This window comes from Spea bombifrons, chromosome 1 (genome assembly GCF_027358695.1).
Source record: "Spea bombifrons isolate aSpeBom1 chromosome 1, aSpeBom1.2.pri, whole genome shotgun sequence".
NCBI classification, from domain to species: domain Eukaryota; kingdom Metazoa; phylum Chordata; class Amphibia; order Anura; family Pelobatidae; genus Spea; species Spea bombifrons.
The window spans coordinates 114,126,438-114,139,254 of NC_071087.1; the positions used below are offsets into that span (position 1 = coordinate 114,126,438).

Genomic DNA, 12,817 nt, shown 5'->3' on the forward strand with positions numbered 1-12,817 from the left:
CGTTACATTTTAGTTAGAAGAAAATACTAGTAATTACATTGTCAAAAAAAGGTATTAGCCCGTGTAATGAGGCTCAAATCGGTACACTTCCTGACTAAATGAAAATGAACCATGACAGCAGTGTCTGCAACGTGCGAGGCTTTCTGCAGCCGTTTTCACTAGCCACAAATGGCCCAAAATAAATTAAAGCTGGACACAGCCACAATGAGCGTTTGAGTATTTCTCTTTTGCCCTTTGTGTGCTATAAACCATGAACATGCTCGCTCCAGGGAATGTATTACAAAATTGTGTTGTCACTATCAAATTGCTTCATATAATAAATGGTCAGATGGAATCAGCTCTTCGTTCTGCAGTCCGCCCTTGGGATTTAATCACGTTGCTACGGGCTTGTGCATTGCCACTCACTTGTTACAGCAGTGCCCCCCTCCGTGCTTTTTTCGCTTTCTTTATAAACCCACCGACAAAGATGATTAGCTATCGACTGGTGAGATTGTCCCTGTTAATTCAAGCCGTTTTAAGTCCTTCCTTCTATTCTACTTTACTAAAATGTTACCTGATATACAGTCAAGGATAAGTGTGTGATTTGTGTTCTGTTGACCCTGACAGATAACATTGGCCTTGATGCCTTTATAATCAGTAATGTTTTGGATTTGGATATTTTTTCATTATTCATGTAGGAACAATATGACAAAATGTAAAATGTATTTATATTATTGAACTAATCCTTTATTCACTTAAGAGAGGTGGCAGGAGAGTTGTGGTTCCAACTCTCTCAATTCACTATTCATTATGAAGGGCCAACACTGGCAGATCTCGCCAGTTAAAAAGGGCTGGTCCTGTATAATGTATAACTCAATGTGTAAGAAGTGAATACAATTCTTAATGTAGTCTCATACATTTTTGGCCTGAAGGTGCAAATCCTGTCTGCTTGTTCCCTTCAAGCTTCTGTGTTCAACACCCTTATATTAAATGAAAAGGTAAACTTGGAACAGGTTGTGTAACCTAAGCTCTTTGGTATTTGTTATATTTCAGGGATTTAGCGTTTTTTATCATCAAATACTGTTTTTTTATGTTGTAGACTGATGTTATATTATACTTGTTTTTCTTCTTCAATCCCAAAGCCGTTTTCCAAGCAAGCTGTAGATCATGTACAAGCCCATCTTGCCAAGAAACAAGTGCCACCTACTCTATTTCAGGTAAGAGAAGTCAATCATTATAGCATTATATGCTTATATATTACATCAGTATTATTATCTTTTATCAAGCGCCAACAAATTAGGCAGCGCTGCACAATTTTAATAGGGCATTTAACACATACATAACAAATATACATTGCTACATACAGACACAGCAGGAGTTGAGAACCCTGCCAGCGAGTCTGCCATCTAGACTTATGGTACTTTTACAAAACATTCCAGGCAGTAATGGTGGGCTTTTTGAGGGTCCTACGAGAGGGGAAGTTCCTATCTGCCCAAGTTGGTCTTGCTTTTATTTGAAGTTCATAGTTAATATGAAAATGTCGTACCAATTCGAGGCTGTTCTAGCAGCATCCCACCCACCTCATGTTTTCAAGGCTTGGTGGTGGGAAATATAGTCATTTGCGAAGCTCCGGATGACTAATACCAAGACTATTAACACAAGCCTGAGAACGTTGGCAACACGTCTCCCTGGTGTTTCCTCCGTACTCCATGTTTTTCATGTTTTAAACATTTTCCTTCTAGCAGTGACAAATTAGTCACCAAATACACTAGTTCTACTGCATAATGAAGGGCAACTTTTCTTATCAATGAAAGATAGCAGTATACATATAGTATGTCTCTGGCGGTAGTGCCTTTAAAGTCAGGTGTTTAATGTAGCATGTATAGCTTTGTGGTAACCTAACTATAGTAATTAGTTTTCCTTTGTGTTCTGAAAATAGTTCAAATCAAACCTGCATTTAATGTGACACTTTGTCCAGGGTGCTAGAAGCCCTAGTGTTAGCTCGGCTTATCAGTGATGGCAAACACGGTGTTCAGTTAATTATGTAATGAATACATCACGGAAAGAAGATTACAAAGAGTTAAACGAAGCGTTATGTAATGGGGTGGATACTGCCTGTAGGTTAAAAGGATTATATACTTGTCTTCATCCCATCTAACATGGATCGCTTAAGGACCCGAGCGTGCATTGCCCTGGTTAAAGGTGTTACGTGAAAATGGCTATGAAAAGCACAGTCACCTTGCCAGGTCCTGCTATGGCCCGTGGTTCAGTCTTTTCAAAGGAGCCACTCCAGATCTGAGCAATTCACAGCTGAATATAAATGGTTTAAACTCTTATCCCGTTATATATGTATATTTAGTTTGTATTTTTTTCAGCTGCAGTACATTGTTACATGCTGAGTGTCGATAGGTAGGATAGCGAGTTATCGGGCAGCTGATGAAATGACCATTCTCTGTGTGTCTAAATTGGCACAAATTGATTCCTAAACACAGGCTCTTTATAAAAGCTTTTGGGGAACATGTTATTTTGGTACAAATCCCATAATGCTAGGAAATGATAAAATCTCCATCACGCAGGAAGGAAGAATGGCTTGGATGTCAAACTCTGAATGTTTATTTTTGTTTTCTTTTTAGCCATTTATTTGTAGTATTTCAGATGTTGCCGACTAGCATGCGTGAAGTGCCACCCATCACTGTGTGAGAATTATAAACTCATACTACAGGGCAGCATGTAGGCTTCTTAGACACATTTTTAAATTTATATGTAACCTGAAAACAAAGGTAATGATGTCTCCTTAGATTGCTTTAACTCTTCCAATAGACAAATTGGTGTGAAATGGACATTTTAGATGACAGTGTGCTAACTGTAGAAGGAAGCAGGGAGTGTCGCTGTTGGTTATTTTTACTTTGTCATATAGTAGCTTGACCATTTTGCACCTTTTTTTTTTAATTAAAATATTTTACGCAGGACAGCAATGAATATAATGTAGCTTGCTGTATACGCGGTTATAACGCTTAGTTGGGAAGCATAAATGCGCATTCAGTGGGTTAATGAAACGCATCTAATCCGTGTCCCCGGTTCTGGATCAGGGCAGAATTCCCATCTGAAACGCCTTTACTATTATGAAAAGTATGGGAGGTTATCGTTGAAATGACACTTGTCCTTGTACCAGTTTGCGCACACCAGCGGGTGCCAAATGTATGCCTCCCAGATATGGCTATCTCCAGATGGACTGCTCTAGTGCTAGGTCACGCACAGCCTGCTTGGAAAGAACTGCTTTAACACTACAAACTAAAACACGGGGCAGACATTTTTGCTTACTTGCTTCATATTGCAGCAGCTGTATAGCCCCCCACTTCACAAACTAGACATGCCATCCCCTGAAGAAATTCCCTGGCGATTAATCTAATGAGTTCATTTCTCTAATAGTCCATGAATACATACAGAAGTCCAGAAAAGGATTGCTAGTTACTTTTCTCATATGCCTTGTGGTTTTCTTCTTTTCTCTGCATGCTGAATTGCAGCCATACAGTTCTGTACGTAAACGAAATGTAGCGCTCTGGAAATCCATTCATGACGTCTGCTTTCTTTTTTTGCCCTTCGCAGCCATACATAGAAGAAATATGTGACAGTCTCCGGGGCAAGATATTTCAGAAGTTTATAGAAAGGTATAAGTCACGTCTGTCTTATTTACATTCATTCCACTGGATATAAAAGATGCAGTATGTGATAGCAGAGCCGTCAAGACAAGGAACACATTCTTTCCTTCTGCAGGTTATAAATAAAAGTGGAAAAGGTCTGGTGTTTCCAATTAGTCTATCAGTTCCAACAAAGAGATTACCACGGGCTAATCATTTATCCACCCGTGGCCCAGAACTAGAAAAAAAAACATGGTATGATGTTTGGACAAATGTCTGCAGTTACAATATCTGCCATTGTGCTATCAGAGTTCAACAACAACAACAACAACAACAACAACAACAAAAGCCTACTCAGTATTCATTTTAATTGGTTCATAAATTCAATACTTTGACTTATTTATTTATAATAGTTTATAAATTATTATATTTTTATATTATTATTATTATTAAATATAAATATATTATATTATATGATAGTTTAAAATGCCCAAACCATTACCAGAAATAAATTGTCGAATGTTTTCCCCATTCATGTTCTATGGGAATGCCGAAGACTAGGCTTTAATGGTGACGAAAGATGATGGACTGATAGACCAACAAACTGTTGTCCTGTTATTCAACACGGGAAGCTGCACTAAGTAAAAGTTCCTATCTTAACCATATTGCTTTTTTTCCCCTTTACAGTGATAGGTTTACTAGGTTTTGCCAGTGGAAAAATGTGGAACTAAATATCCATGTAAGTATAAAGAATTGCTTTCAGATATAGGTTTGTTTTTCTATCAAGGATTAGAGCCATACAGTTGTCAAAGGCAGTCTCCTACATGAATTCTTATCGGCAACAGTTACTCCTAATAGTTATCTGTTATTGATGTGCGTGGTTATGGCTGATTTCCAAAAGCTGCACTTCCGTTGCCAGTTGTGCTCTTGAAAGGTGCGCTCTCACTCTGTGGATTATCGCTGTAATGCTTTCTATGTTTAGACTGTTTCTTATATGTCTTACTAGTCACTAATATATAGGATACATATTTTGTATATAACTAAGGTTTGCATAGTTTCACTTTGGATGCGCCAATCTTTACGGTACATAAATATGGGACTGACATGCAAGGTGGCCATTTTTTATTTTCCCGTGTGTCATAGGCATTGCCTAAAATGCAGGTGCGCTGTTTCTAGTTGATATGTATATACTAAAATATTGGGCGATATTTGTAAGCCTCTCATGCAAAAGGCTGACTGCTCTAAAAAAACAAGAAACTGCATAGACATCATTGTGTGTCCTCTCTGGCCACCAAACACCGTTTCAACCATGGTTTCAAAAGGGCATTGGCCAGTTGGCGTTGTCATCTTGCTTTGTATTACTTACCACTATTGTGCACTGTTGTTGGTTTCAGCTGACCATGAATGACTTCAGTGTCCATCGAATAATTGGGCGAGGTGGATTTGGAGAAGTTTATGGCTGCCGCAAAGCAGACACTGGTAAAATGTGAGTATTTGAATGCTGACTAGCACAATGATCCTGCTTTCCCGATTATATGGCATTGGCGTGGCGTAAGTTGTCCACTGTTGGATCAGAAGCAAACATTGAGTTTTATTCTATAATGGGCAAATCAAGAGCACATTGAGAATGGTTTCTTTGTATTTGATAAACAGATGTGTTTAAGTAACAAAAATGGAAGATATCTGCGCTGCTCATGCTTGTTTCTGCACTGTCGTGAATATCCTGACTAATCCCCACAATATTACTGTATCAAGCTGTTTTCTGTTTTGCAAACCTGATGTGTCTTGAAGTCCCAATTTCACAACAGTCGACACGTGCAATGCTCTGCTTTTGTATTTTTCAGGTATGCAATGAAGTGTTTAGATAAGAAGAGGATCAAGATGAAGCAAGGAGAGACGCTAGCCTTAAATGAAAGAATAATGTTATCCCTGGTCAGCACAGGAGTAAGTATATTATTGTTACCTGCTTGGTACATTACGGGCTTCTTTGTGTGCACAGAGTTAATGTTGACACCACATAATTGTAGAAAATGTCTTTGAAAGGCTCTTACTCAGACATTGAACTTCTGATACACAGTAAACTGCATTAGGCACAGCTTAAACCGGTCCTCAATCACCATGGTTACCAAGGATATTGGCAGCACAAACGGATGTTAAGTTTTTTGTTCAAAACGCTCTTTCTTCAGTCGTAATCAGTGGGGTTATACAGCAAGTACATTCTGCTTAAAGCAGAGTGCTGATGGCTTCCATCATAACCTAGTTTATTGAATAACAATTTTGCAAAACACTGCCGTTCCCTGTCTCTAGGCAAGTGCTGGAAATAGGGATGCTTCGTATTCTGCCAGTATATGAAAAAGCTGTATGAATCAGACGCTGTCACTGCTTTTGTACATGTATGGTGGTGTTTCTTAGTGAAGCGTGAACAGTACAGTGTATCAGTTGAATATTGTCTCATCGATACAACCTTATGCGACCCAGTGAAGTATAAAAAATCTGATCCAGTGAATCCCTCCCATAGGCTGGGCTTTGATTTGCATGAAGGAGTCTAATTTGTGAATTGTTTAATTCACTTACGATAAATGTTTTTAAAATATATGTAAGGATATGATCAGAAACTAAACTATATAGAAGGGGCAGATATGATGACACACACCTTCGGATATCACCCCAAAAGAATACCTAAAATCATATACTAATACAGATTTAATTAAAGGGTGTGCTAATAAGAAGGTATGCTATTGGTTTTCTGTAGAAATAAAGAAAGATTATATGATCATTTAATTCATAAATCATAAAAATTCTTACATTATTATACCATGATTGTTAATCAGTTTATACCCTATTTATTCACCAAGATAATAATCCAATTTATTCAATACCCCACCACACATATTACCCAGAATAATTCAACCAAAAGCCCGAAGAAAAAAAATGCGTGGTAGGACGTAACACTAAAGAATACATTTAGCAAGTGATTATTAGAAAGTCAATTTAGAAGTATACCTCTTATAGTGCAACTATGTCTACAACTGAAGTTTCCTCTATACAAATGGGTCTTTGAAAGAACGTAAAACACTTCAGCTGAAAATGATGTCCGGTGCTTGGTTATAACAGACCCAGGGCTTGGGTTACGGTATTCCCCATGGCATTGAACTGCTGGGAGTTTTATGTAACTTTGATTGCAGGTCAAATGAGCTCCTTCATAAAAGTTTTGCTTTTATGTAGTCTTCCTAGAACTCATTTTAGGTCTCTAGCTAAAATCCATCTTGATGTATCCTGAATTCTTGTTCACTCCATTCTTCAAAAAGGGAAGTTGGCAAGTGATTGAGAGAGAGTCTCTCTCCCCAGCTGTAGAAAAAAAAAGCAGCGTGCAGTTAAATAGTATGTCTAAAATGCGAGGCAAGGCACCTACCGGCCCCCGAGAACATGCTGTACCCACATGCTCATTGATGCCATTAGAAGCCCCTGTCTTCATCATTCTACCTCCTATAGCTGCACGTAAATTAAAAAGCACGGGGAGAGTAATAAGATGCAGGCCCAATATTTAACACTCTCCGCACGTTATATTGAGCACATCGCTTCTCTATTGTACAATACGGTCCTAGCAAATGACTTTGTTTGCCGATTTCCTGATCACTTTTCAGTGTTTGTTACTATTACATGCTATTATATTTTGTTTTGCTATAATAGTTGCAACATTTAGTACAAAACGGTGTATCTTTCAAACAAAATTTGCAATGGAAAAAAAAAAAGCCCAAGCAGAAAAGTGTCAAAGTCAACACGTGAACAAAGACAAAGGTCCCGGCCTGTGCTTTGTGGCCCTGATATTGTGTATTGTTAATATATGTCACGACAGGTGTTCAGCTTACTATACAAACACATTTAACCGGCTCCTCTGAGCATGAATAGTGTGCCGGGGCACAAAGCCTTTCACACAAATGAAAGCTCTAAGCCGGCCGCCGTGAATTATTGATGTCCTTTGAAATTGTGTTTAACCGTTAAACATAGGATTTGGTGACAGTTTATTTCAAGTCTCCTATAGAAAAAAAAACCCTACATTTTATACAAGTGCAAAGTTAATGGCTATCCCTGCTAAGAAAGAAATACATGGCATGCAGACTGTACCCAGCATATGTTATATATCGGGATTATTATCCATGATGAATATTCTTCGTTTATGGTAAATGCCGCATATTAAAGCAACAGTCTAGTGGCCATTTTATTTTATTTTTCTAATCTTACATGGACTCCAGTGCTTTTTACTGCATGCAAATAGGTGCAGACGGTGTTTAGTCCGAGAAATAGTCTTCTTCCTTATTTCACCCCCTCCCCTGGCTTCATCTACCGAAAGGAGGAAGTGTTAGCAAGAAGTGTACTTCCTGTGTGTGCTCAGTAGCACTTCCAGTGAAATCCGACGGAGTAGCGTCAGCCCATAGTATGTGTGCCGGCAAAACCTCAGAATGGGAGGGAAACTGCTAATTCTCCCGGCTTCCAGCGAAGGAGTGGAATTTTCTAATTCCAATAACTAAACAATACGTTTACCAAGTTACAGGCAGTAAAGTCCAAACAGATTCAGTCCAATACGCGTGTAACATGAAAACAGAGCTGAAGCGGACCGTTGTGTTTTTGTCTTTTCACATATGTATTATATATATATATATATATATATATATATATATATATATATATATATATATAATGTATATACACTTCTGCGGTTTTCTGTTGATGTGAGAGCTGCCTGTGGTATCTCGTGTTTTAGATTGCAGCCACAACCAATGATATTTGTGCCAATAGCTTTACAGAGGGACCTTAAACACACTCTATAGCTTGGAGTCTTATCTGCTAAACCAGCTTCTAAGATGGGTATATTAATGCAGTTTGAGTGAATGTTTCTGGACTGTGGTGGAGTTAAACATCAGTAGGGTTGCCCTTAGTTTAAAGGGACACGCCAGCCTCTGTAGCTTAGAGGTCACTTTTTGTGTGGTCCCCATTGCTCATGCATGCTGGGGACTGTACAGAATATTTCCATATGGGTTTTCCCCTGGCCCCTCAGTTCCTAGGCCTGCTGGGATGCGTTCAGCCTGTGCCCACATAATGTATTTGCAGATGCTCAGCGGGAGTTCCGGGGAGAGAGTTTTTTTTTTTTTTTGAATACATATTTTTGGTGCAGCTATATGGAACACTAACCTGTCCCTTGCATCCAGTCGGAATATTTAGACAAGATGGTACATGAGTGAAACAGTGAACCCCAGACCTATAGCTAAATCTGAGATGGGTGGTAGGTCGTGTTTTGTTGCGCTATTTGCAATAATAATAAAGGTGCAGATTTACTAAGAGATGAAAAGTTGTTGTGAAAATGGCCACTCCTGTGAGGGTTCACCTCCAAATCGTCTGCATTATGCAGGACATCTAGCAGGAAAAGGTCAACCATGGCCAGCATTTCATAAATCATCACCAATTTGGCTTCATTCCACCCGCTTAATAGAAAACAAAAACATAGTCCATGGGATTTTATTTTGGAATTGCTGATTTTATTTTTACCATTACGTAATTTCATTTTGAATATGTTCTAATGATTCTTATGGGCCAAACCACAGGTGAAAAATGTCACATTCGGGGTTTGATTGACTTTGACAGAAGACAAACCATCTGCTCACTTTATGCAGACAATTGTGGTGTATTCACAGCATTTGGGAAGCTTGGGGAGGCAGGTGGGTATCAGTCATTAAAAGGCATGTTGTATGTCTTGCATTTGCTTGACATTTGGGTTATTTGACTAGAGATTTTCCACTGAAAAAGATGGCCAAGGGTCAAATAGCAGCTGAAGCTTTACAGCAATAAGGAAATGGGGCGGGTAGGCAATGGGTTTGTCAGATGTGTTGTATGAGCAAATATTTAATTTTCTAGAATGACCTTAAACTAGAGTTACACAATGGCGTTGGCCCAGTAGCGGGTGGCCTAGTATCTAGAAATCAGAACTGGTGTTTATGAACTGGAGAATGGCTGTGATCGTTATACATCTTTCCTGAACATAATACGCATCATGTCCGTGCTACCTGCACACTTCTGAAACAATATTCCTGCCTAAAGAGAGCAAAACACATACACGTCGCACATGGAATACAACAATGTTTTAAATGTCTCTGCTCTTCTATAAGATCTGTTTAGTAATCATTTCTAACTACCAGTGTCCTATCTGGCACTCGTGTTTCTGGCATCGATTGCCCACAAAGACAGCGTCACACCTGAAAAAAACCTCCATTACAATGTAAAACACGTGACAACGTTTTAAAAATTCACAGTATGAGCCACCAGTCATGAAATGAAAGCCATGCTGGTAAATATTGTAAGATGATCGCTGAATCATAGCATCTTTTATGTGTGTTTGGGCAATGAAAGCTTGATTACTCTGTAAACAGTTGGATAATGCCAGATTACAACATTGATGACTAAATATCTTTGGGATCATTTACCATTGGGAAACATGTGTTTACCAGGGGGCATATTTATATAGTTTGTACACCGGAATGCCTTTCAAAAGACACTTACATGTGTGGGTTTGTATGAGCAACAATAATAATAATACTTTAATTTGATGCATTTAATGCTAATTGTCCTACGGTGTTCCTCGAAGGAGCCATAGTTCAACAATAGCATACCTCCCAATAGTCTGGGTTTCCATGGACAGTCACGATTTACAGGCACAGTGACAGGTAACTGCAAGACTGTTCCGCTTTTTTGCGAGGAGTAGAGGTGATGGACCGGTTGCACCACAGACCCCCATTGTAGCTGCCATGTGGCTTTTTGGATGGGCACGCCTCTGGCCATGCCAAATTTCTTAATGGCAAAACGACTTTCAGCACTGGCCATGCCTCTCCCAACATGCCTCTCCCTGCCATGCTCCCTAAGGTGTCCCAGTTTGGACCCCTGAAATGTTGGGGGGTGTGCAGTAGCTGGAGAGCTGCCTGTTAATCTAGCCTTAGATGTTACTTTCTTTATAACATTACATATTGCTTGTTAAACGATGCATTATATATCCCTTCTACTTCCCATCATAAAATGGAAATATGGGCAGACCACATGACCATGCTCTCCTAGTGCCACTGTGCCTGTGTGGTCGCATGGTGCCTGTGCAGTTTGCTTTATGCAATTTTTCTGCCCTGTTTATATTGTCATGTAATGTAACTATTTTTCTTTATGGATCCAGGCACCAAAAGCACTAAGATTTTTTTTGCCCTGACCTACATCCCTCTCTCCAAGTTTTAATTCCCTTTGTTCTTGCTCTTGGTTTGGCGCTCGATACCGTTACAGTGCATACAGTTGAGGTCTGTAGAATTAGCCTGGTAACGTTAAGCCTCATCTGCTAATGTTGCACATTGTACAATTGCCCAGCAGCAATTACATCAATTCCATTAGAAGTTTGTATCCCAGCACTTATATGTTCCCCTAACAAAGGCTTGCTCTGCAGTGTAAATGCAGAGGTGTATCAGACTCCGTGCACTATAATTTTATGCATGGCCCATTGGATAATAGCTCCAGTCTGCGGGTGGCAAGTACACACAGATAATTATCCTCAACAAAAGGTCGCTTCAATCCCTGTGATACTGCATTGTCTCATTTATCAAACAGCCCACAGAAGCAGCTTCTAATTGGTAATTTCTCAAGCTGTAATGACGAGAGGATCACAGTGGGTTTTTAATTCTTCTCACAGTTATGATTAGCCTGTGGGAAAAAAAAGTTCAGTCTTCCCTTGTTAAATGTAATAAGCACTAAGTAGGTAAGCACGAAAAATGGTCCATTGTTGTCAGGAACCTGTATATGTTGTAATGTCTTGGAGATGGCAAGCACAGTGTGTGAGAACACTTACATACATTACAATATTTCAATTTGTTGGCCCCTTTCTTGTCTGCTAATGTTATGGTACATGAGTGGTGCTAGATTTCCAAACAGCGGGCCATATTTATAAAGAGAAGTTCGTGCGCCAAATGTACATCAGCCCTGGAGGAACATCCTGTTGGTTTGAGCGATGATTGATTGCTCAACATCTCAAACTTTTCCCTGGGATTTCAAGATATGGTCTCATGTGACACAGGTAGCATCTGTTTACGCACTAAATGGATATAGAAAGTTGTCGGTGGCTTCCCCTTTTTTTTTAATGTAATGTTTTTGGTTTTATTTGGGGAGGGGTAGACATTGACACTGATTGTTTTCAGTGGTTCTTGCTGTAGATACTGCCTTAGGCTAAGGAACTAACCCCATTAAACTGAGAGCAATTCAAATGTTTCATAACAGCATTACTTCAGGCCAATGCACCAGGAAAGAAATTGGTGTAATAAAACAGTGCGTTCAGCGTGAGTAAAATCTACGTACAGCGAGGAGAAACTGGGGAAATCACACACTGGGCATCTACTTAAAGGGGCGGCAAGGCCAGAATTTCTTTTTGTCAGGGATCCATATAGCAAACACTTGATGTATTGTCCTGTCATATGTTTGAGTGGTGCTTCCCTCAGAGACGTCACTTGTTTATTGTCCTTGCCAGGTCCCACCTCGAAGCTTACCACTCATGAGAGATCAAATGCAAGCTGCATTGCTCAAACACTAGGGCCGAACTAGAAGGCCAAAGTGACTTAATAGATTTCAGAACAGCCCTGACAGGTTTCAAGCAGTAGAAGGCTTCTTATATTGGCAGGGCCATCTCCTAACTGGACCTGAGACCATTGGCTGCTTTAGCGATTAGAACGGCAGAAGAGAACCATTCAGTCCATCTAGTCTGCCCAATTATTCAGCTGTAAAGACTTAAACCTTTATGGCCTGGTCGTATTACACGTATCCCATTAATGTATAAATCCCCTCAAATGGTGGCCTATACTATGATGACGTGTAAGTGACAATGCACCTGGATGGATTGGATTCCTGAAAATATACAATAGAAATAGATTTTCAGAAAAAATAAAATGTAAGAATCCCCTCGCTGCGTTAGTCTTCACTACTACTTTTTATGCTAGGAAAACCACCCTTTCAGTAAAATAAAGCTTCCTTGCGGACCATCTAGTTTTAGATTATGGCTTTATGATGTAACATTTGTCCTCATTTGTTAAATGCCATTAAGCATTTAAATGTTTCTATCACACTCTCCCCTCTCATTTCTTCCCAGCTATACATATTGAGATCCCATAGTCTTTCCGGATAAAAAAATC

At 39.4% G+C, this 12,817-nt stretch overlaps 1 protein-coding gene across 1 annotated transcript in view; it reads left to right on the forward strand.

Annotated features, from left to right (window-relative positions):
- GRK3 (G protein-coupled receptor kinase 3) overlaps positions 1-12,817 on the forward strand; it is a 113,165-nt gene that overhangs the window by 76,832 nt on the left and 23,516 nt on the right. Inside the window, exons 5-9 of the mRNA XM_053469351.1 lie at positions 1,122-1,196; positions 3,586-3,647; positions 4,305-4,356; positions 5,012-5,103; positions 5,462-5,561. Coding sequence (XP_053325326.1) covers positions 1,122-1,196; positions 3,586-3,647; positions 4,305-4,356; positions 5,012-5,103; positions 5,462-5,561 — 381 coding nt within the window. The remainder of the gene's footprint in view (positions 1-1,121; positions 1,197-3,585; positions 3,648-4,304; positions 4,357-5,011; positions 5,104-5,461; positions 5,562-12,817) is intronic.